This window comes from Gobio gobio (assembly GCF_949357685.1).
Source record: "Gobio gobio genome assembly, chromosome: 12".
Classification (NCBI taxonomy): domain Eukaryota; kingdom Metazoa; phylum Chordata; class Actinopteri; order Cypriniformes; family Gobionidae; genus Gobio; species Gobio gobio.
The window spans coordinates 7,726,937-7,752,933 of NC_137105.1; the positions used below are offsets into that span (position 1 = coordinate 7,726,937).

At 38.3% G+C, this 25,997-nt stretch overlaps 2 protein-coding genes across 3 annotated transcripts in view; one reads left to right on the forward strand and one right to left on the reverse strand.

The window, feature by feature from the left end:
• The first annotated feature begins 1,223 nt into the window (after positions 1-1,223).
• bmf2 (BCL2 modifying factor 2) lies at positions 1,224-7,563 on the forward strand. The gene is made up of 4 exons (XM_079831049.1): positions 1,224-1,369; positions 3,029-3,372; positions 4,760-4,962; positions 6,755-7,563. The coding sequence occupies exons 2-4, from the start codon at positions 3,051-3,053 to the stop codon at positions 6,854-6,856; spliced, it is 627 nt and encodes a 208-aa protein (XP_079687175.1). The 5' UTR covers positions 1,224-1,369; positions 3,029-3,050; the 3' UTR covers positions 6,857-7,563.
• A 3,308-nt stretch (positions 7,564-10,871) lies between these two features.
• flvcr2b (FLVCR choline and putative heme transporter 2b) overlaps positions 10,872-25,997 on the reverse strand; it is a 37,805-nt gene continuing 22,679 nt past the window's right edge. Inside the window, exons 7-11 of one of the 2 annotated variants that reach the window (XM_079831656.1) lie at positions 25,872-25,977; positions 22,664-22,775; positions 21,411-21,466; positions 12,028-12,138; positions 10,872-11,522 (exon numbers count right to left, since the gene is read on the reverse strand). In XM_079831656.1, coding sequence (XP_079687782.1) covers positions 12,070-12,138; positions 21,411-21,466; positions 22,664-22,775; positions 25,872-25,977 — 343 coding nt within the window. In that variant the 3' untranslated portion in view covers positions 10,872-11,522; positions 12,028-12,069. The remainder of the gene's footprint in view (positions 11,523-12,027; positions 12,139-21,410; positions 21,467-22,663; positions 22,776-25,871; positions 25,978-25,997) is intronic. The other variant, XM_079831657.1, reaches the window with a different exon arrangement.

The following is a 25,997-nucleotide window of genomic DNA, read 5'->3' on the forward strand; positions in this document are numbered from 1 at the left end:
CTAGGCATGGTCGCTCTCAGGAGCTCAGTGAATTCAATCGTGGTACCGTAATAGGCTGCCACCTGTGCCGAGCAGCTGCATCCAAGCCTTACATCACCAAGTGCAATGCAAAGTGTGGGATGCAGTGGGGTAAAGCACGCCGCCACTGGACTCTAGAGCAGCAGAGACGTGTTCTCTGGAGTGGCCAATCACACTTCTCTGTCTGGCAATCCGATGGACGAGTCTGGGTTTGGCAGTTGCCAGGAGAACGTGGTGACTGCATTGTGCCAAGTGTAAAGTTTGGTGGAGGGGGGGAATATGGTGTAGGGATGTCATTAAAGTTCATGTGCATGTAAAGGCAGGCGTCCCAAAACTTTTGACAATATAGTGTATACTGGGTCCTCTGGATGATGCATTATCATGTTTACTGTAATTACCTTGTCAATTCATAATAAAAAAGCCATGTTTGCAGTTGTGCCACGCTGACATACAAATTGCTGGACGAAAGTTTTTAAATTATCTCAATAGCTTTAAAACTACTGATATTTATTAAATGTTTATATGAAAGGTTTCAAAACTAAAATGATACCATAGTATTTAGTTTTTACTTTTTTATTATGAAGACACCATTTTAAATAGTTTCTTAGTCTGTCAATAGTTTCTGACAGTTGCACTGCCTGACATTTTAGGGATTTAAGATAACAAAACACAAAATAATATGTATTATTTAAATGTACTAAAAATGTATTCAAACTAAATAGGTTTTTAATAGACTAAAGATAATAAGTGTATTATTTATATTTTAGATAACTTGCAAAAGGCAGACATTTTATTTTACGCATCTATAAGTCCTCCAAAAATAATCTATCGCTGTTAAGCATCTGCAGTAATATAATGAAATAGCCTACTTGCAATTTTCCATTTGGTGACAAAAAAGGCTGTCAATGGAAGGATGCTTTTCACTCATTCTGATTAGTTTAAAGCACTTTAAAGTTATTCAATAAATACAACACCAAAAGCGCCATTAACACGGTTTCTTTTAACACAACCACTAATCTTAACAGTTTGAATTGTTTAATCTGAAATAAAATTGTTCGTAGGCTACATTGACAGAGTCAACACACAAACCCTAAACTGACCTTTTCCCTCGGGCACCAACAAACACCGACTCCCGCCTCTTAGACTAATTATCATATCATGTTATGTCAGCGGAGATGGGCGGGACTGCCGGCGCGCTCGTGTCCAATACAAACAACTCGAGCGGAGGAGCAGAATGAAAACGGAGCGAGTCCCTGTTAGTAAATACAGGCAGCGTGAAGACGGAATAAAAGAGCGCTGACATAAAAAGCGGAATAAAAACATCACTGACAGACACATTCAAGCTCTGGCGGTGAGTGTCTCCTGTTTCTGACTCATTTGCTCCAGTTTCATTCTGTAGTTTTGGATTTCTGCGGTTTACTCTATTGAAATTAGTGAAGTGACTGTTTTTGTCAGTAAAAACAAAGTTTCAGTGTTTTGATCTGTGAAAGAAGGTGTTAAATTACGGAATAAAGATCATAATCCACTGAAGTACGATATTCTGATTCAGATTTAAAAATCTGAAATATCAAAAGAGGGTTTCATGATGTGATGTTTTTACGATATGCATTACTTTATGGTATATGTGTTATTTTGCTTTGTATTCCCTGCTGAAACAACACATTAGCCCAGTCTAAAATGGTTTTCTAAGTAGTAGAGTAATTTACGATGGTCTTCAATGGCTTTCAAGCTGGTCTGACAAGTGACCAGCCCCCCCCCCCCCCCCCACACACACACACACCCCACCCCCCCTTTTGGAAATAAGATTTCCATTGATGTATTGTTGGTCAGGATAGGACAATATTTGGCCGAGATATAACTATTTGAAGAAAAAAAAAAAAACCAAAATATTGTCCAAATTAAATATTTCCAAATGATTGTCTTTAAAGTTGTCCAAATGAAGTCCTTAGCAAGGCATATTACTACTAATAATGATTTATTTAGATAATTTTGACCCATACAATGTATTGTTGTATTGTAATGTAATGTATTGATTGCCACAAATATACCCGTGCGACTTATGACTGGTTTTGTGGTCCTGGGTCACATAGAATAATCAATCTATTAACGCAATTATACTTCAGAAAATGTAATATATACTCATAATGTGGGAAACACATTATGCTTAGTCAGTGTGACCAATTTCACTGTAACTGCATCTGTACTGTAACTCTCAGACTTCATAAACTGACTTGTTATGATGGTACATTTGAAATGTATTGTTTTCTGGGAAAACTCTTTTGAACACAGGCCGGAAACTTCCGCTCATTTGTATGAGGCTCCTTTGAAATGTTGCCATATGACGTTTTGGTGGTTTTGTTCGTGACCAGCTTATCTCAAGTCATCATCTCACTGCACTTTGATGCCAGAAGTTGCACTTACGTGCTGATCTACTGTGTGATCTTAAAGATGCATTGTTAAACCAAATAAAATGCATGTAATAACTAAAACCTATTTAGATCAGTCGTGGTTGGTTGTTCTTGTGAATGTGGGTGATAGTCAGTGTTTGCATAAGGCCAAGTGTTCCTAAAATGCTCTGGATAGAGAGAGGAAAAACAATGCTAAATGCAAATGATAAAAGCCTTAGATAATATGATAAATGTACACGGATTGGGATAGACAATACATAAACTTATCAACTTTTAAAAGGGGCGGATAAATCGCCATTTTGTTTCATGTGTTTATGTCCTGTGCGTCCTATTCAATTTTGGGACATATTCATCTGTCCCAAAGTAGTAACCCAACAAATAAAGATTATATTTAAATGTTTGATTGCTTACTTTTGTAGCACATTAACATTTTTGCCATTGTGTTTGGTCACCACTTAATGTAAAATATGGGCTCTGAAGCAAAGCCACTGCACTAGAAAAACAGGAAAAGGCCCGGTGTCTCATATTATAAAACACCAAAAATATAAACAGCATGTGAATTGTCACAGTTGCACAGAGTGACAGTCTGTGGTATATTTCAGGACAGTTTTGCTGACTCCGCCGATGGATGATGAGGAGGAGGAACAGCTTCCTCGCTGCTGTGAAACACCACTAAGAAACAAGAGCTCAGAGAACAGAGACGCCCACCGTCGAGCGGTTAACAGACACAGACGCTTTGAAGACAGATCCACACAGACAGTGAGCTCTGTCCTGAATTCAGTGAGAGACCGAGATATGGCGCCGTTCCAGGGTTCAGGGAGAGACGCATCATCTCCCTGCGGAGCTGTGGAAGCCAGGACTGCATTTAGGGCTCACTGTGGATCCAGGGGCCTTGCGTCACTTACTATGGCCTCTGGGGCTCCAGGGCCAAGAGCACTTTTTTATGGTAGGGACACACAATATGCATCATATCCATGGTTATGAGGTTGTGTTATGGACAAACACAAATTTAAACTTGTCCACACTAGAGCCAGACAGTTTATTAAAGGGCCCATTATTATTAAATAATTATAAAAAATATATATAATTATAATTATTTAATTTTTAATACATTTTATTATTATTTTATTATTATTAAATAATAATAATAAAACATATATATATAATTTTTGTTATTTTATTTGTAATAAATTGTATTTGTATTATTATTTTATTATTATTAAATAATAAAAAAATATATATAATTATTTTATTTTTAATAAATAGTATTATTATTTTATTATTATTAAATTATATATATATATATATATATATATATATATATATATATATATATATAATTATTATAATTTTATTTTTAATACATTTTATTATTATTTTATTATTATTAAATAATAATAAAAAAAATATATATAATTATTATTATTTTATTTTTAATAAATTGTATTATTATTTTATTATTATTAAATTATATATATATATATATATATATATATATATATATATATAATTATTATAATTTTATTTTTAATACATTTTATTATTATTTTATTATTATTAAATAATAATAATAAAAATATATATATATATAATTATTCTTATTTTATTTTTAATAAATTGTATTTGTATTATTATTTTATTATTATTAAATAAAAAATATATATATATATATAATTATTCTTATTTTATTTTTAATAAATTGTATTATTATTATTTTACTATTAATAAATAATAATAATAATAATAAAAAAATATATAATTATTCTTATTTTATTTTTAATAAATTGTATTATTATTATTTTACTATTAATAAATAATAATAATAATAATAATAATAAAAAATATATATTTATTCTTATTTTATTTTTAATAAATTGTATTATTATTTTATTATTATTAAATTATATATATATATATATATATATATATATATATATATATATATATATATATATATATATATATATATATATATATATATATATATATAATTATTATTATTATTTTATTTTTATACATTTTATTATTATTTTATTATTATTAAATAATAAATAAATTATATATATATATATATATATATATATATATATATATATATATATATATATATATATATATATATATATATATATATATATATATATATATATATATATATATATATATATATATATATATAATAGCATTTTCAGTGATCATTTTATGTACTGACCATGGATCGCATGTTAAATTAGGTTGAAACTGAAGCTAAAAATTAAACCAAAGTACTAAACTGTATTAAAGTTTTTGATTTTCATAAATTATATAACATTAATATTTTTTATATCTTCCAGGAAATGCTGGATTCCGTGCACACTTCCCCGCACTGTTCGAACCTGTCCCGCATGGCGCACAAAACGGCGAAGAAAGGGAGGCTGACGAAGGGAGACCAGAAGAAAAAGAAGACGAGCGTGATATGGGAATTAGCGTGGAGATTCAGATCGGGCGTAAATTGCGTGAAATGGGGGATCAGTTTCAGCAGGAGCATCTTCAGCTGGTAAGACTGATTTCAGATCAGACTAGTTAGTTTCCTCTCCTCAAGGCTGATGTGAATCGAAAGAGTTTCACAGAGATGGCGGTTTCATTGCAGTGGTTTCTGTCACAATGTGCAATGACACCATCGTCTGTTGTTATTTCAATGCTGCATATGCAAATGCTCAGAGGCAGCAATGACATCATTATTGGTTTGCTCATCCTGTTTACTCAAGTTCTCTTAGATTTTATCAAATGTTTATTTACTTAAAATGAGGAATACATACATACAGTATACCAATAACCTTTCAGTAAATGAAGTTTAATCACTAGATGATGTATAGCAAACTTATTTATAAAGGCTGCATGACTATTGAAAAGATTATTATTTGGTTTTAATTAAGGTTTGCGGTAAAATCACGGGGAAAGGTTTATAATTAAACTTTTTATTATATAATTTTGAAAAGTGCCACATCTTCTCATGTAAATATGCCAATTGGAGGATTTATTACAGTAGATGTATTTGAAAAAAAAGTCAACATCAGATGAAGATGAACGTGGTCTTGTTCAATAATATGTGGCTTTTGGTAGAGGTAAACATTTTCCATGTGTGTGACTAAGTTAACATTTATCTAAAGTGACTTTTACATTTATAAGAGAGGCATATTGACTCACACCCTCTAATCTACATGATTGTTAACAGAGATAAGGGTTTGAAAGTCGTGTCCAGCATCTACCCAGGCCGTCTGTAGTTTGTGTGTGAGCCCAGAAAGAGGATGTGTAGTGTGTTTATACTGCAGGCTAATTTTAGACTGACTAAAAACTCCACGTCAGCAGACATGTGACCACAATCTCAAATGTAACACCTTCTTTAGTAACACTCTGTGTGTGTTAAACGCTGAGCCGCTACAACTGAGATGAGTTTTAATGAACATGCAGATTATAGATTTATAGACCACGGAAATCTGCCGTCATGCGCTCAGAAACAATCAAAATCTGAAATTTCATGTTCTCACACATGGCCTAAGGGCGGTTGAATAATTTAAACACTTGAAAAGATGACAATCCAATTAAGAATAAATGGGTCAGAATAATTTAAATAAGTTCATCCATGCTAACTCTTTTACATCTAAAATGCCTTCAGTAAGAGCGGTCGCTTATGCAACATACTGCAATAGTCAAGGCTGAACTACAACACCCACCTACAACACAGATGGCCTGACAGCGGATTGGCTGCTTTAACTGTCCATCAGGGGGATTAAGAGGGAAGGGGAGGAGTCTGAAGTGAAGCTTGAGTCCAAAGCGCCATCTCATGGCAGATACCTGCCATTAAAAAACAAACATGAAATCAAGATTGACCCTATTTACATTCTTAAAGGGAAAGTTCACACAGAAATGAAAATGTAGTCACCATTTACTCACCCTCAAGTTGTTCCAAACCTGTATGAGTTTCTTTCTTCTGTTGAACACAAAAGAAGATATTTTAAAGAAGGTTGATAACTAACCAGTCAGTTGACGGCACCCATTTACTTTTTTTCCTACTATGGAAGTCAATGGGTGCCGTCAACTTATTGTGCAGTCTTTATTTAAACGACTTTGCTTTTTGGCTGACAGAGAAAATTCAGTAATTGATGTAAGCAATGCGGGAAATATGTCACATTATTAAAGTAAAATGGGTTGTGAATGTCAATTCATGTGGACTTTATTTATAATAAAACGGCTAGTTTCATAATAACGACTCTCCTGAATGCAATATCTTTCATCTACGACAGAAATTTCACCTGATAATTAATTATTTTTGCTTTATTTTTGTGCAGTTCACTCACAGGGGCCAGTTTGGTTTGTTCCAGCTAGCGACGTCGATCTACAACTTCCTTTTTCCTCGAGAAGGAGCCCAAAATGCAAGAGCCCAGAGATGAGAGGCCACAGCTCTCCTGTTCAGGACCCGAATGAGTTTTACACCGTAAGATGTGCGCAGATCTGGATTTATGTGGCTCAAAAACTATTGTGGAAAGAAGGTTGCCGCTGGTCAGAGACTTCCCTCCTTTTCCCGAAGAAGCCATTCTCAAAATGGAGCATTGGAGTAAATTTTCTGCAGGTTGCATATCAATATAAAGATGTTAATATTCTGCCTTATGTTTTCCAAACATACGTTCACGAGCGGATCTCAGCGCAGTGGATGCCTTAATAAAACCCCTCAGAAGGAACAACTGCTTTAATAGGCAACAAGCTGTGAGAATACTCAAGGTCCACGCATAGGTTTGAGTATTTGTGCTGACTTTAATACACCTTCTGAACTCTGACGCATCCCAGAACCGAATCGCGATCTTTCCCTGCCGTTGTATCACGGATGGTGCTTGATTCACTGCTGTTATCAGTGTTATTGGGACAGAGTTGAAGGACAGAACAGACGTGACGATACGTAATCCAGAAGCCAGTAACACGCTTCAGAAAGAACTGAAAAAGTTGTGTTCAAATGCAGAAAAACAACTTGAACATCAGGTTTTACTACCTGTATATCAATAATGAGCCATTTTTTGAGAACAACAAGGAGACAGATATGGTTTTTTGTGATTTTAAAATGCGGAAAAGCATCATGTTTTCTCATTAAGAGAGAATGTACCACAAAAAAAAAAAAAATTCAATTTACAAAGATTTTACCTTTCTGAAATATTAGTTTGCCTTAATTAATTAATTCTGCTGTCATACATCACAGACATCGCATAATGAAATGTTTTCTCTCAGGCACTGAAGTATTACTTTAGATATCAGTGTTTAAAGCATCTTTTTAGTAATTGGTGATTATCAAAATGTGCTCAGAGAGCAATACACCAAATCAACCTGTACAGTTCAACTCAAAGCGATAAATACAATCAATAATATCTTAACAAATACACAAGTTACCTAATGAGAACCTATCAAAGTTCTAGGAAGAGCTGTGTTGGTGTGTATATCTCAATCAATAGTTATTATAAAGAGTTTTTTATTACTGTAAATGTCTTAAGAGGGGAAAGTGTTCTATGGATAGCAAAAATATGCTTTAATTAGAGGGATAGTTCGCCCTAAAAGTAATATTACGTCATCATTTACTCACCCTCATTTTCATTCTGAACATTCCTGTGTCATTATTGCTAAATGTTATAGATAAATCGCCAGGGCGGCGCCATTTTAATTTTGCTGCGACTAAAAACAAGGCTGTAAGTAAAGACGATTCCATAAAACATTTTTAAAAGTTGAGAGTTTTAAAAATGACATCGTTTCATCCGCGTAAAAGTCTATACAACGTCGGTTTGTATATGATGACATATTTTGCATTTTTAAGTGAACTGTCCCTTTAAGGATGAGGACAATAATGAACTCAGATGTTCGATTTAAAGCGGCGCTGCGCAGACCGATCGGGACATCATCTAAGTATCGCGAGAGCGATTCGAAAACGTATGCTTTCGAATCGCTCTCGCGGCACTTTGATGTCAGTCTGCGCAGCGCCGCTTCAAATCGAACGCGCTAGTAGATTTGTACAGAAACGTCCAATGAGACGGCCAGATCGCATCACGTGACTGGCTCATGATCTGGCGCTTTAAATGAATATTTAAGAGTTTGTATATGATGTGCGATAAAGGTGGACAATTTATTTTCCATATATATTTGTAAACCCATATTGTAAAGTGAAATTAATATAAATATGAGATTAATAATTTAAGTTATAAAAATAGATATCGTTCCATTGCTGGTTTTCTTAAAACGCTTTCTTTTGTGGTACAATCTACTGAGGTGCCTGTACTTTGCGGTTTACAATTTTACATGGTTTGCTTGTGCATTATCGATAGATTTTTATAACGTAATGTCGTCAGTATCGTGTTAGAGACCATGAAGACGGTGTGAATATAACACAAGCTGTCCGAGTCCACAAATCCACATGATTCCTCTGCACTTGCTCCGATTTCAGACCATTTTATTTCCTCACCACATTCCACGGAGGTGATGTTCCAGTGCTGTGATGTACTATTCTCGTCCCGTTGTTCTTCTGACAGGTGTGCCTCAAATGCTCGTGTGTTGGTAACGATGACACTTGCAGACAATCAAACAGCTGAAGGTGCCTTAGATAGAACAGCAGGCCAACGATGAGGACTTGATGTTACCAATACCATCACGCTGGGCTTCAGTCACGAGCACCCAAACAAACACGTGAACACATATTGCAGTTGGATGATGAATAAACACCTCCACACAAACCACAGAGCTCAAACAGACTATCAAGAGAACAGGCTGCTACTGCTGCCTCATTTATCTGAAATGCCCTTTCAAATGCACTTGTCTCTGAAAAAAATTAAAAAATGTTACGCTGTTTTTACTTTGTTTGGAATGTGTACGGGACGTTATTGCTGGTTCTTTTTTTTTAATTTTGCTACTTAAAATAATTATACAGTTTGATAAATATATGAAATGCTGTTATAAAATTGTGAAATAAGATGTCTTTTTTACATACAGTATATTATAAATGCTGTCATACAAATGCTGACACCTTTTCTGCTACGTTTACTGCATTAAAATATTTATGGATACTCATTTGAGAGTTCTATTTGTGATTTATATATATATTTATATACACACCTGGCACCTGCATAACATTGGCCACTTTCCTAATATTGTGTTGGTCCCCCTTTTGCTGCCAAAACAGCCCTGACCCGTCGAGGCATGGACTCCACTAGACCCCTGATTCTGAAGGTGTGCTGTGGTATCTGGCACCAAGATGTTAGCAGCAGATCCTTAAAGGGTCATGAAACCCCCTGTTTCAGCAGCAGTCAGTTCTCACCACAGTTTTGAAAAATGCTATAAAGGTTGGCGTGGTTTAGCGGCTGAGTGGAGGGGATGAGGGGAGACTGACATCAACGCCTTCTGATTCATACAATTTTATTTCGCTCTCATTAAAAGCATCAAAGCTTCCCACAAATACATGCTGCAAATGACCATTAAAGGGGTGATGAATTGAGAAATCAACTTTCCCTTGAGCTTTTGATAAATAAAAGGTCATGGTAATATAAGAATATCCTGTAAGTTTCAGAGCTGAAAACTTCCTTGTTAGTCAAAGAAGAGTTTTATTGACACCAGGCCCAGAAAAGATTTTGCGGGCCCTGGCTTTGGGCTGGGCGATTCATTCTGGTTGCCGGTGTTACAATATATTCGGTTCCTGAAATATTTGGTTCCAGTGGGTGGTGTTTTCATGAATATTCATAAGTTTCCCGTGCTATGGGCGTGTCCTTGAGACTACGCGCAAATCAATGGAACAGAAAATATTAGCACACACTCCGATTAATTATTATTTCAAAATAGTAAAAAAAGTTTAATAAAAAGTGTTTCATAATAAACAACAACTGTGCAACAGTTTCAAAACAACTCATAGTTTGATAAATCGTCAGAGCTGTTTTGCCTGATTGACTGCAGACATTCAGATAGCCTAATGCAGAGCAAATATGAGCGAATAGCTGGTGAGGCTAGCTTCTTTTAACTCTTTGATCTGTTTGGCCTTTTTTTTTTTATGTGTGAGGATTTAAAATTAATTTGAATAGTTTCCTTGTGCTATAGTTGTCATTCAGTGATACACGACTGAAATTAATCTCCTGCATGGGCACCCTGACTGGTCTACGGCTATGCAGCCCCATACGCAACAAACTGCGATGCACTGTGTATTCTGACACCTTTCTATCAGAACCAGCATTAACTTCTTGAGCAGTCTGAGCTACAGTAGCTTGTCTGCTGGATCAGACCACACGTGCATAATGAGCCTTGGCCGCCCATGACCCTGCCGCCGGTTCACCACTGTTCCTTCCTTGGAGCACTTTTGATAGATCCTGACCACTGCAGACCGGGAACACCCCACAAGAGCTGTGGTTTTGGAGATGGACATTTTAAAAATAAAACAAATATAACAGAAATGTGCTTTAGGTGTTAGAGTTGTTTTATTCATTACAGTTTGTTCAAATTAACTTAGTAGGGTCAAAATACAAACCAACTGTATAAAAATACCCGAAACAGTTATTCAGTACATCCTAACTCATAGATGGAAACCAACATTGCATATTCAACTGTGTTGAGCTTCGGTTTCTATTTGGAAACGGATTCGGTTTCTATTAAGTACAAACAATACTGAAACATTCCACAGTCCAATAGGTTTCATTGTAGAATATTTAGAAGTTTCCATAAAAAAATCATTGCGAGACAAAAATGTTAACAATAATTTAAATCAAAAACTGATAGTTTAAAATTAGAACATGTCCTAATGAGATGATTAGTGATCAATTAAACACAAATGATCACAGCAAATGAACAAACAAACACACACTTGATCAATCCCTGGCTGTTATAGACGTTTGACACAATGCAAATAAACACACAAACACACACACATAATACATCCTGATTCAAATGTCACAAAATAACTTTTCGGTTTCAAAATTCATCTGGTTACAAACTATAAAAAGATAAACAGTGACAAAAAAAAGCTACACAATCCACTTCATGATCACATTAGAGTTTGGCTTCAAAAGCTTGTGCTGGTGATGTTGTTGTGCTGGTTTCCAAATGGCCCTACAAACACAAAACACATCATTAGTAATAGATATCACAGTGAAGCGGCGCCCCCTGATGGCATCAAACCAGTTTCATGCACACATCCCCTGGAGGACAGTTAGTGTGTTAGTGGATTAAATGAAGGTTAAATGTTAGTACAGACAACAACCAAACTAGTTACACACACACACACACACACACACACACACACACACACACACACACACACACACACACACACACACACACACACACACACACACACACACACACACACACACACACACACACACACACACACACACACACACACACACACACACACACACACACACACACACACACACACACACACACACACACACACACACACACACACACAGCTCAAGGGCGAAGCATTCACATAGAGCAGACAAAAAACACTGAGAATCAAAAGCACATCTGAATCACTTTACAAGGGATATTTAAAATGAATCTCATTGAGTGTGATCATTGAGCGGCTGATCACATGTGCCGCCCATACCTGAACCACAGTGCACAATAAAATCAGGCAGTGATTGATTGGTCACATGTGTGTGGAGGGGAAGAGAGATGTTCCACTGTGAACCGGAACCTCTGTCTTGCCCAACGCTGCCTGTAGACACATACACACACAGATCTGTGAACACGAATAGATTTGAACAGATATGAAACTACAAGAAAGAACAGGAGGAGCAGAAATTGGAGAACAAACAAGGTTGAGTTACAAAAAAAACCCCTGTTCAGAATCAGGATGAGTGGAAAACAGAATGGGATAAATGGAAAATTGGAAAGAGAAAAAAGGATGAGTAGAAAAAGTGGGATGAGATGAGTGGAAGTTGTGAACATAAGCAGAAAGAGGATGGGATGAGTGGAAAGAGAATTTCACTACCACTCAAAAGTAAAAAAATAAAACCTTTTATTTGGCAAGGATGCATTCAATTGATCAAAAGTGACAGTAAAGACATCTATAATTTTACAGAAGATATTTATTTCAAATAAATGCTGCTCTTTTGAACTTCCTATTTATCAGAGAATCCTGAAAAAATGTATCACAGTATCCACAAAAATATTAAGCAGCACAACTATTTTGAACATTGATAATAATTAGAAATGTTTCTTAATAATCATGTTAGAATGATTTCTGAAGGATCATGTGACACTGAAAATTCAGCTTGGACGTCACAGGAATAAATTTCATTATAAAAATAGAAAACAGTTATTGTAAACTGCAATAATATTTCACAATATTACTGTATTTTTGATCAAATAAATGCAGCCTTGGTGAGCAGAAGAGACTACTATTGAAAACATAAAAAAAAAAAACCTCACAGACCCCAAACTTTTGAACAGTAGTGTTGTTAAAAAGGCCCATTGGGACTTGTATTTTGAAAGTTGTGTCTGAGAGACTTGCTCTGGCAATCAGCCAATGTCAGAGCGCACTGTCTGAGCAGCAGACACTTTGCTCCGCCCATCTCCAGCAGGTGGCATTGATTAATGTTAGTGAATAGCTCAGCATGGCATGAGTGTTTCAAACAGACTCTGTGCTTGCTTCACCTTTGATGTGTGCGTATATAGTATGAAGTAAGTTGATTTATGTACTTACTATGAAGTCTATGTTAACTGTTTGATGAACTGAGTTTATTATGTTTGGTTGATATCCCTTGTTTAAATGATACTTTCCATTGAAGTAATGATTCATTTGTGTTCATGTATTCACATGATGGTGCTTTAAATGTTTCTGTTACCTCTCAATACATTTATCTAGTTGATTAATTGTTTCTGTTATGTTATATTGATTATGTATTGTATGCTTTGTTTTAGACCACACACATAGACAAACATATGGAACCAGCAATGTGCTGGAAATAAAGAGCAAAGAAATTGAACCCCTATTGCTTCTTCATGTCTCTAACCGGACATCAGTGGTGAACTAGTCCCCAACTGGCAACCCCAAACTGATTGAAATTAACAGTTTACTATATGGTCCTTCGAGCCGGAGCCAGAGTTTTCCACAGTTATGGAGAAGCAACCATCAGCTGAAGTCCTTGAGCGGCCCAGGAGACAATCATCTCTTCCAGCACACTTGCAGGATTATGACTTGACTGGTTATAACCTACCTGAACCCTTAACACCACCCAGCTATTCCCGAAATTCACCTTGTGCTCCATCAGCCGAAGAGGATGCCAGCATGGAGACCCCACAGGCAGCAGCATATCATGGTGATTATCACAGTCCACAACGATGGTTTACCACAGATCGGTGGGACCAGCATGTGGAAGCACTACGTGAGGAAAATGCTGATTTAAGGAAACTCCATAGTGACCTGATTACCACAGTTCAGCAGCTGAAGGAGGAAAGAGATGATTTCAAGCAGGTCAACAGTAAGTTCACGTCACAGATGTCTCAACTACAAGCAGAGGTAAAACAGTTGTTAAGTTGGCAAACTCAGCAGCCACAACTCCCTCAAAGATTAACTTCACTTCCTGTACCCGGTCCATCAAAGACCCTAGACCGCCCTAAACCAGTACCAGCCCCACGGAGGCCAAAAGTAACGGGCCCGGGGTCGAATCCAAGCGATGCACAAGCCTCTCATGATACATCACAATGTAGTAGCTCAGTGGAAAGTTGGGGAAGCTCTGAGGATTCAAGCAGTCAAGAAAGTATTTTCTCTTCTGTCGATGATGGCATGAGAAACCTGCACCTGAGCTCAACCAGGCAACAAAAGGTTAACCCCGGTCCACCAACTGGAAGAACGATTAGTAGGAGGCAGGATGGGGGACATGAAGCCAACATGGTTCCGAGAAGTCATGTCCGATCTCCGCCTCAACAATCTTCCTCCAGAAAACAGCATAAGCTATCATCTAAGAGTAGGAGAAGGCACCACCACTCTCCAAGTTCATTGGTTGACCAAGAAAGAGTATATCGTGGACCTACTCCTACGATTCCCGACCTGATTCACCCAAACCCCAGAGAGTTTGCAAGGCTTAAGATTGCTTTGGAAAACATTCTGCCAGCTGATACCACAGAGCGCTTCAAATTCCATATTCTGCTAGAACATCTGAAGCTTGAGGAAGCACAGCTAATTGCTGAATCATACAGCAGTTCACGTCATCCTTATACCCACACCATGGATGCCCTCAATAAGCAGTATGGCCAGCCACATCAATTGGCGTTACAGCGCATAGTGGAATTGATGGAGGGACCGAGCATCAACACTGGAGACATCAAAACTTTCCGGATGTTTGCTCTGAGGGTGAGATCCTTGGTGGGAATGTTGCGACAATTAGGTAAACCTGGCAAAGTGGAATTAAGATGTGGATCTCATGTGTCCAGACTACTGAGTAAATTGCCACATGATCTGCGAAGCAGTTTCAGAAGATTCATCTATCCCTTGAATGTGAAGATTCCTAACCTCCTTGACTTCTCAGACTGGTTAGAATATGAAATCCAAGTGCAAGAAGATTCCACAAGATATACAAGCCGCTCCGGTAGAGGGTACTCAACCAGATCATCTTGGGACCCACCAAGGAAGGTAAACCCATTCCACAAAGGGACCGAAGTCCTACTCAGCACTGAGAAATACCCTTCTGCACCTCCATCACCTGTCACAGTTAAGACCACAATGGCAAATCCTTACTGTCCTTACTGTGATAACAACAAACACTCTTTGAATAACTGCGCCAATTTCTCTCAACTCTCCAAATCTCAGAGGCAAAATTGGATAAAGGGGCACAACAGATGCTGGCGCTGTGGACGGGGCCATAGATCATCAGAGTGTAACCTCAAGATGCGCTGCAAATCATGTAATGGCCGCCACTTGCTTGTTCTTCATGAGGTTAATGTAAGGAACAAGGACAAAGTAGTGGAAGGAGAGGATTCATCTGCAAACCCTATCATGGGGGAGGCCGCCAACGATGTATTATTCATTGACAAGCCCCTAGGAAGTCAGAAGGTACTGTTGAAAATGTGTAAAGTCATTCTGAGAAATGGAGATCGATCCATAAATGCTTATGCCATTCTTGATGATGGCTCAGAAAGGAGCATCTTGTTGCACGCTGCAGCTAACCAGCTGAAATTGAAAGGGAAGCCAGAGGACCTGCCCCTGCGCACAGTCAGGCAAGAGTTAAAGGTCCTGCATGGGGCGGCTGTTTCCTTCAACCTTTCACCAGCCTGTCAACCAAACAAGGTATATCCAATCAGTGGAGCTTTCACTGCATCAGAGCTGGGGCTTGGAGTACATTGTCATCCTGTTAAGGCTCTACGGGAAAGGTACCGTCACCTTAAAGGACTTCCCCTCCAAAACATTGAAGCAGCTCATCCAGTTTTGCTCATTGGATCAGACTGCCCTCATTTAATTACCCCAGTTGAACCGGTTCGCTTGGGACCACCAGGTGGTCCTGCTGCAATTAGAACTCTCCTTGGATGGACTTTACAAGGACCAGTTCAAGCTTTGCAACATCGCTTCACAGAGCAGCAATGTCTGTTCACAAGTTTGTCACCTTCTGCTACTTTGCATGAACAAGTCGAAAGACTCTGGCAAATGGATGTCCTTCCATGGAGGGATGCGAAGACGAGTACTCGATCAGTACAAGACCAGCAGTCACTAAAATTGCTGGAACAAAAAACGATCAGAGTTGAAGTCGATGGGATTCAGCGATATGCTACCCCACTGCTCAGAGTTAAAAATATGCCCCCTCTTCATGCACCTAAAGCAGCAGTAATGCCTCATCTTAGAAGCCTAGAGCGTCGCCTCAGTAAGTCTGTTGATCAAGCAGCTATCTACCAGGCTGAAATTAAACGACTGGAGCAGGCGGGTTACATTGCTGAACTACAGTCAGGAGCAGAAGACACTCCAGTGAGTTGGTATATCCCACACCATATGGTTGAACATAACGGGAAACATAGGGTGGTTTTCAATTGTTCATTCCAGTTCCAAGGAAACAATCTTAATGAACTGCTACTTCCAGGACCTACTCTGACTTCCTCGTTACTGGCTGTGCTACTAAGATTCAGAGAACATTCAATCGCCATCAGCAGCGACATTAAAGGAATGTTCCACCAGATAAGACTCCTTCCCGAAGATCGACCCCTTCTCCGTTTCTTATGGAGAGATCAAGAAAGAGAAGTGCAGCCCAGAGTCTATGAATGGCAAGTCCTTCCCTTTGGGACCACTAGTAGTCCATGTTGCGCTGTCTTTGCTTTGCAAAAGAATGTCCTGGACAACAGTCAGCCTGGTGAAAAGGTACATGATGCTGTACACAAGGCATTTTATGTCGACAATTACCTGCAAAGTCTGCCCTCTGTAGATGAAGCAAGGCACATGGTAGACCAGTTGCAGAGTGTCTTGGCAAAAGGAGGATTTGAACTTAGGCAATGGGCCAGTAATGCACCTTCCACCATCAGTCACTTACCAGTGGCATCCAGGTCTGACAGTGCTGAGCAATGGATCGCCATGGGTAATGTTTCAAATCATGAATCAGTGCTTGGACTCCAGTGGAACTGTCAAAATGATACCTTGTCATATAAGCTCCGTGCTATAGAGTGCCATAAAGTTACGATGTGTAACATCTATAAAGTGATCGCCAGCCAATATGATCCTCTTGGGTACATCATCCCATACATCACACGTGCCAAGGTAATAGTGCAGCGACTATGGGACAAAAAGAGAGATTGGGATGATCCCATGTTACCTGAGGATTTAGTGAATGCTTGGAACAGATGGGCAGAGGAGCTCGGTAATCTACAAACGATAGTTTTATCCAGATGCTATTGCAGTGCACCAAAGGATGATGTATCCAGCCAACGAGATATCCATATCTTCTGTGACGCGTCAGAGTCAGCTTATGGGTCGGTCGCTTATCTTCGAACAGAAGACCAGCAGGGAGAAGTGGAAGTCACATTCATTGTGGCCAGATCAAGAGTGGCTCCCAAAAAACGTCTGTCAATCCCTCGTCTAGAACTATCCGCAGCCCTAACAGGTGCCCAGTTGGCCAGGATCCTGCAGAATGAACTGACTTTGCCCATTCGACAAGTTTTCCTTTGGACTGATTCCACCACAGTTTTAACTTGGATTAAATCAGAATCCTGTCGTTTCAAGGTTTTCGTTGGTACACGAGTTACTGAGATTCAGGAGCTTACCAGCCACTGTGAATGGCGCTATGTGGACTCCGATAGTAACCCGGCAGATGATATCACCAGAGGTAAAAGGCTGGCAGAACTAGGGCCACAAAGTCGATGGAATACAGGGCCACCATTCATTCATCTCTCACCTGACCAGTGGCCGGTTACACCCACATCCTCTCTTATTGACAGTGATGAACTAAGAAACTCTACATTCTGTGGTCTGATGAATACTGCACGTCGCTTGTCCATACCAGATCCAAGCAAGTTTCTGACCTTTCAAGAGTTACTGACAGCCACTGCAGAATCTCTCAAGGAAAATGGGGCCAATCTCTCAGCTGAAGACTTTCGACGGGCTGAAATAGCTATCTTTCAGCAAGCTCAATGGGAAAGCTTTCCCTCCGATGTGACACAGCTGACAGCGGGAAAACAACTGCATAACCACAGTCGACTCCTTAGCCTCGCTCCTGAACTTGACTCTGCAAATCAACTCCTTAAGATAGGAGGGCGCCTTCGTCGTTGTGAAGAGATTGAGCCTGAGTTTATGCATCCTATTGTGCTTGACCCCCATCATCCTATCACTCCTAATTCGCTCCTTATGGGGCGGCCTGATTCGTCCCTTCCTCAAGTGATATACCCTCAAAGTGAACTATTGAGTCGACGTAGGTGGCGTCATAGCCAAGTCCTAGCAGATCACTTTTGGAAGCGGTTTATCAAGTTTTATTTGCCTGGTCTTCAGACTCGTAGCAAGTGGCAGGTAGAGTCACCCGATATAAAGGTGGGAACTACAGTTATGATTGTGGACCCTCAATTCACCAGGGCCCTGTGGCCCATTGGGCAGATCTCTCAAGTATTCCCTGGGGTGGATAACAGAATCAGGACTGTTGAAGTGAGAATTAAGGACAAGTTTTATGTGCGACCTGTGGCTAAGGTGATACAGCTACCTGAGATTCCAGACTAAAATTGGACTTTGACCTTTTTATAATGGGCAGATTTCCTCAGTCTTTAGAAATCTGGGGGCGGCTGTTAAAAAGGCCCATTGGGACTTGTATTTTGAAAGTTGTGTCTGAGAGACTTGCTCTGGCAATCAGCCAATGTCAGAGCGCACTGTCTGAGCAGCAGACACTTTGCTCCGCCCATCTCCAGCAGGTGGCATTGATTAATGTTAGTGAATAGCTCAGCATGGCATGAGTGTTTCAAACAGACTCTGTGCTTGCTTCACCTTTGATGTGTGCGTATATAGTATGAAGTAAGTTGATTTATGTACTTACTATGAAGTCTATGTTAACTGTTTGATGAACTGAGTTTATTATGTTTGGTTGATATCCCTTGTTTAAATGATACTTTCCATTGAAGTAATGATTCATTTGTGTTCATGTATTCACATGATGGTGCTTTAAATGTTTCTGTTACCTCTCAATACATTTATCTAGTTGATTAATTGTTTCTGTTATGTTATATTGATTATGTATTGTATGCTTTGTTTTAGACCACACACATAGACAAACATATGGAACCAGCAATGTGCTGGAAATAAAGAGCAAAGAAATTGAACCCCTATTGCTTCTTCATGTCTCTAACCGGACATCAGTGGTGAACTAGTCCCCAACTGGCAACCCCAAACTGATTGAAATTAACAGTTTACTATAAGTGTATATTAGAGGAAAGAGGGAATGAGATGAGTGGGAAAGCAAAACTGGATATTTGGAAATTGGAGTGTGAATGGGATGCGTGGAACAAGGGAACGTGATGTAGCGTGTAACGATGAGCATGAGTGATAGGGAAGAACAGGATGGAATGTGTCTATAGGGCTGGTATTTCCCACATATCATCCAATCACAGCGCTGGAATGTCAATAAAATAAAAAGTTCAAAGCGTGACAGAAGCTGCCGGACCGCAGACCCTCGCAGATACTGCTGTGAACCTTTGAAACAAAAGCTAACAAACCAAAACGACCATGTAGTCCACCGAGCGAAATGACTGGAGTTCAGGTTAAAAACACAACAACACAGAAACATGAGGAAGAAACAACAGGAGAGTCATTTTCTCTAGTATCTGCAAGACATGTTAGTGGTTGTTCTGCTGCATCAATCAAATCACATTTCAGAAAACACAAAACTTATTACTGGATAAGAAGGTCAAGTAAACCTTAAAGGGATAGTTCACCCAAAAATGAAAATTAGCCCATAATTTACTCACCCTCAAGTCACCCTAGGTGTATATGACATTCTTCTTTCAGACGAATAAAATCGAATAAAAACGAGTTATATTACAAAAGTCCAGGCTAATCCAAGCATTAGAATTGGATTTATAGTTGCTCTGTTTTTGAAGTCCATAAAAAGTGCATCTGCCCATCAAATAACTGCTCCATGCGGCTCTGGGGTGTTAATAAAGGCCTTCTGAAGCGAATCGATGCATTTGTGATAGAAACATATCCATATTTAAAACTTTATAAAGTAAACTTTCGGCCGACCGCCTTCCCTGTTCAATTTTGAAAAATCGGAAAAAGACTAACGCGACCAGGTCGGCTCGTCATGACGTCACGTACGCATCTTGAGTTTCACTTTCAACATTCAACACTTTTCCACGGAAGCCGGTTGGCCGAGAGTTTACTTGATAAAGTTTTAAATATGGATATTTTTCTTACACAAACGCGTCGATTCGCTTCAGAAGGTCTTTATTAACACCCCGGAGCCGCGTGGAGCACGTTTTTTGACGGACAGATGCACTTTTCATGGACTTCAAAAACAGAGCAACTATTACTGCTATTTTAAATGCTTGGATTAGCCTGGACTTTTGTAATATACCTACGATTTTATTCATCTGAAAGAAAAATGTCATATACACCTCGGATGACTTGAGGGCGAGTAAATTATGGGCTAATTTTCATTTTTGGGTGAACTATCCCTTTAAAGGAACACTACACTTTTTTTGAAAATAGGCTCATTTTCCAACTCCCCTAGAGTTAAACAGTTGAGTTTTACCGTTTTCGAATCCATTCAGCCGGGTCTCCGGGTCTGACGGTAGAACTTTTAGCATAGCTTAGCATAGATCTTTGAATCTGATTAGACCGTTAGCATCTCGCTCCAAAAATGAACAAAGAGTTTCGATATTTTTCCTATTTAAAACTTGACTCTTCTGTAGTTACATTGTGTACTAAGACCGACGGAAAATGAAAAGTTGCGATTTTCTAGGCCAATGTGGCTAGGAACTATACTCTCAAGCGTAGATATTACGCAGCGCCTGAAAAGGCTAACTTCCGTCAACATAACCAACGTCACAACCTGCTTGCACATTTTCAGGCGCTGCGTAATATCATTGCGCCGGTACGGGAGCAAAGTTCCTTGATTATTATGCAGGAATGAGAGTATAATTCCAAGCCATATCGACCTTTTCATTTTCCGTCGGTCTTAGTACACGATGTACCTACAGAAAAGTAAAGTTTTCAATGGGAAAAATATCCAAACTTTAGTCATTTTTTTGAGCGAGATGCTAACGGTCTAATCAGATTTAATGATCTATGCTAAGCTATGCTAAAAGTGCTACTGCCAGACCCAGAGATTCAAAAACAGTAAAACTCAACTGTTGAACTCTAGGGGAGTTAGAAAAGGAGCCTATTTAAAAAAAAAAAGTGGAGTGTTCCTTTAATCTGCTTTCTATCATAAAAATATATATCATATAATGTTATTCTGCTCATGTTGCGGAGGAGACATGGAGGGCAGGTGTAATTGCGTAACTGTTTTGCAGGTTTGGATTGATACTTACAGCTGCCAGTGCTTGCTGGTTTGCCAACTGCCTGCGCAGATCTGACTTAATACAGGCTGAGATAAAGAACAGAAACACAAGACACACATTATGATGGCTTTAACATTCACAGACTATCTACTGAGATGACTGATGCAACCTGTGAGCTCTAGTCTATTCAATCAGTATTTGAATTGTGAATATCAATGGATTTATAACAAATAATCTTTCGATTAAGTTTTCGATTTTTTTTATGATAACGTAACTGCCATAGCCACACCCAACTTATTCACATTTTATCATTCATGGTATTCATTTAGTACCATGTTTACTAAACATGTTAGTTATTCTTGTTTATCTTTTTGTTAGTAAAATATTTGATTACACCTGTGTCTTCCTTGTGCTGACTTTCAGATAAATCAGCTGACCAACTCCCTCCAGTTTACATTCCTTCTTAATGGTTGAACAGCCTCCTGTTGTGAGTGTTCTCATACTGCCAAGGGAAAAGTCCTTGACTGGTGCCCCGAATTAAGAAGGCTGGAAGTGGTCATCGGATTTACTCCATAACCACACCTGACGTGTGATCCAAAAATCACAACATCAACCGTAACGTGAGTACCAATCACTACATAGCTGGCATTTATTCCATATAAAATCACTACACTTTGCACTTCTAAACGTCAATGTTATATAAAAGGACTATATAATTTCTCCACATGAACTCTTATTGCCTGGAAAATGTGTTGAATATTAACTAGGAAGTCATAACTGCAGAGAAGATTACTCTTGTAATTAATGAGTTGTATAATTTTATAACATTTAAAACATGACAATTTGCTATGTCTTGAGAACACAGTTCAATCATTTGATTAAGATCTACCTTCATTTGTTAAGTGTTTTTTACATGTAAAACTCACTATTTAATGGGAAAGGCGAGTCACTGAATAAATACAGAGATCCGGTTCTATTTTTGTACACTGTTTTGGCACAGTTACAGCCAAAATCCTTCAAAGTCTCTTATTCTATATTTTGTTTTTTTCTGTGTTTAATAGCTCATACATTAACTGAAACATCAGAGGACACCGCAGCTTTCATAATGTCACTCATGCAGCATGAACAATGTTTTCCAAGAAGCATTATCATCACCAGGAAAAAAAACGTTTGAATGCAACTATAGTTCATGGGACCAAAGTAAAAAATTCAACGTTTCACAACTCAATACTGGAATAAAGAGGAACAACTAGTCAGGTAGACGAGCAGTGAGTGATCTGCACCTGTAATGAAGGTTCCTATCAGCAGGAAGGCACATAGGAAGAGATTTCCAGCCAGCGTATTGAACGAGTCCATTATTTTCCCCATACAGATCGTAAATATGATCCCAAATACCTGCAGTAAGAAACACAATGTTCATTAAGGTTGTTGGTAACTCCATATAAACTCAAAAAAAAAAAAAAAAAGACAACTGGAGCCTTTTATAAAGAGTTTATCAAACGGATAGTTCTGGTCCTTGCTGCTGATTGGTCAATACACGTGTTTTATTTACCACAAAGCATTACTATGACCGATTCACAGAAAATATCTGTGCATCACTCTTAAGCCGGGCTCAGACTACAGGAGTTTTAGGCCGAATTATCCCTGATTTACTACTCCCGACATTAGTGAAGAAAATCTTGTCTATGACCCTGGGGTCAGGTTTATGTTTTGTTTAGTTGTCTTTTCATTCCTATGAGCTTGTTTGTTGTGCTTCAGTTCAGTTTAGCCTTGATTTATTCCTAGTTATTCTCCTTAGTTACTGATTACGTTCAGCTGTCAATCATTGTTTTGTTCTGTTCCTTGTCGGTTAATGTTGTTGCTTAAAGGCACAATATGTAAGATTTTTGGATTAAAGAGCACCTATTGTGAAAAATTCACTTTTACATGGTGTTTGAACACTAATTCGTGCTGGCAGTGTGTGTACACAACCACCCTATAATGGTAAAAATCCACCCACACCTTTTTTTTAATCCCCATAAATCATAAACACTGTCTCAGAACAAACCGTTCGCAGATTCCTGGCAAAGTGACGTCACATTTCACAGGCCCCGCCCGCGAGTGTTGATGGACACTGATAGACCCCGCCCTCAGAGAGCTGTACAAAGTCGGCCATGTTTATCTCCTCGCCAGAGCATTAACAGCAGCATTCAAGTAAGAAATGTGTGTAGCAAAGCTACTAAAGTTATTCAGTCAAGAGCAGTGAGTGATTTTCTGTTTATCTCTTGTTGTTTGATTCAGATTAACAACAGATATAGCAGTAGGTACTGTACATTACACTGCTTTCACTTTAATACACAGATCTAATATACACACGGGATTTCTGTACTTGCTGCATACGTGCACAGACATAACCAACTGTTTTCATGTGAACTTTGTGTGTTTCTGACATAACCTTGTGTGTATTTGACAGTTTAATCGCAATAACACATGAAAGTCTAGTAGTTTATTACTCCCAGAAGCACATCCAGCTCTCTGTGCGCATGCGTCAGGTGTGTGTGCTCAAGTAGAGAGTGATAAGGCTTTAAAACGCATGCAGATGATAATATTTCATGAGGATGAAGAACTGCAATGTCACGTAAGCGTGTCCGAGATAGAGATGATCATAACCAAACAGATGTATCATGTTTCAGTTTTCATTCGCATATTCAGGAGCTGTGAAGGCTCCGCCCTCTGGGGTGGGGAATAGCAGCTCATTTGCATTTAAAGGAGACACACACAAAACAGCTCATTTTTATCAAACCCAAAAATTGCCATTTCCAAAATGGTATATTCAATTATCTGTTGGGAATTTGATTTGAAACTTCACAGACACAATCTGGGGACACCGGAGACTTATATTACATCTTGTAAAAAGGGGCATTATAGGTGCCCTTAAAAATATCCAAAAACCACTAGAACAATGTTATATATTTTGTTGATTTGAGTACTTACATTATCCAAAATGTTTCCAAGAATGTTTAAATCCAGAGAAATAAGCAATTTTAACCAGGACACAGATCGTGTCCGTGTGTCGTCTATCAATGACATCATACCCGCGTTACCCTTGATTTCCGAAACCATGGAAACAGCAAAGACGCTTTAATATATTATGCGTTTCATTAGACAGGTGAGCAACTGTTTGTATACATTCATCGACATAAAACAAATCATTGTTATAGCTCAACCCAGTTAGTCTTATTGTCTAAATCTAATTTTCTTGATTTACAGCGAGTACCATGTTTTACCATGACTAATATCGATCTAACTTACTGGAGTGTGCAACAAGTGTCTCATAGCAGCTGCTGAGCAAACGCACAGAGTATCATTATAACAACTTTCAACACACTCAAATGTATCTAATATGATAAAACGAAGCGGAAGCGCTCATCTGTGACATAACAAAAGCTCAGCGAAATCCAGGAGTCATCAAGCTACGCCTTTGTTTTGAATAAGCGACCTCTAGTGGCGAAAATTACATATTGTGCCTTTAAGTGTTGTTAACGTGTTTATTCTCCTGTTTAATTCTGTTTGTGGATTAAAGACTATTTGAGTGTATTCCTGACTCCTTTGTGTTGGATTCAACCATGCAAACCCTGACAGAATAACCAACCCTACATTTTTTTTAAATTGAATGGTTTTCAAATCTTTGTATTGCGAACATTTTTGAGATTTGAGAGAAGACAATCTGTAAAAATTCTCCTTACGTGCATGATGCAACCCGATTTCATAATTGGTTAGGATTTCAAAACTTCTGTGGTCTGAGCCCGGCTTTAGCAACATAATACACATAGAACAGTTTTGACAGCATATATTTTTTGTTTATGTATTTCAGCAAAAGTAACCGTTTATTGTTTATTTAATTAAGTATAATTGACCCCTGCGGACCTTATGTCTCCGTCATTCACCTTGAAAGAGTTCAAGAGTTCACAAGAGTCATTATTACTCACCCTCTGTCGTTCCAAACCCATAAGACTTTAATTTATCTTTGGAACACAAATGAGGATCTGTCCCTTCATTGACAGTCTCTACTACGACTGTCAAGCCCCAGAAAGGTATTAAAGACATCATAAATGTAATCCATGTGACTCCAGTGGTTTAACCTCAATTTTATAAAGCACCTCTAGTGCACTGTTTGGCAAAAACACTTTATTTACAAAATATATTAAGCTCCAACCCACGGTCACGAGTTGTGTTGTGTTGACGTTGTTACGTGAATGCAGTTGGAGATTAATATTTTGTAAATAAAGTGGTACATTTTATTTATTTATTTAAAAAAAAGTTGTTTTGCGCAAACAAAGCACTCGCATCACTTCATAAAATTGAGGTTAAATCACTGGAGTCACATGGATTACTTTAATTCATTTATGGGTAAACTAATCCTTTAATTTAGATTTTCTTCTGTAATTCATATGGATATTTATTTGGCTAGCGTAGTCTTTTAAAAAAAATATATATATATCACACATATACCTGTGCAGAGCAGTTCAAAAGTCCTGAAGACGTCCCCTCAGACTCTGGGTAAGTCAATTCGACTGCAAACTCAAAACCGAGGGGAAGATAACCCGTCATGAAGAACCTGCGTCAGAAGCACACAAA

Bases quoted from the DNA above. Each gene is read 5' to 3' on its own strand.
- bmf2 (XM_079831049.1), top strand. From the start codon at position 3,051: ATGGATGATGAGGAGGAGGAACAGCTTCCTCGCTGCTGTGAAACACCA. The intron at 3,373-4,759 runs GTAGGGACACAC...TATATCTTCCAG, and splicing joins GCCAAGAGCACTTTTTTATG to GAAATGCTGGATTCCGTGCA. The intron at 4,963-6,754 runs GTAAGACTGATT...ATTTTTGTGCAG, and splicing joins AGCAGGAGCATCTTCAGCTG to TTCACTCACAGGGGCCAGTT.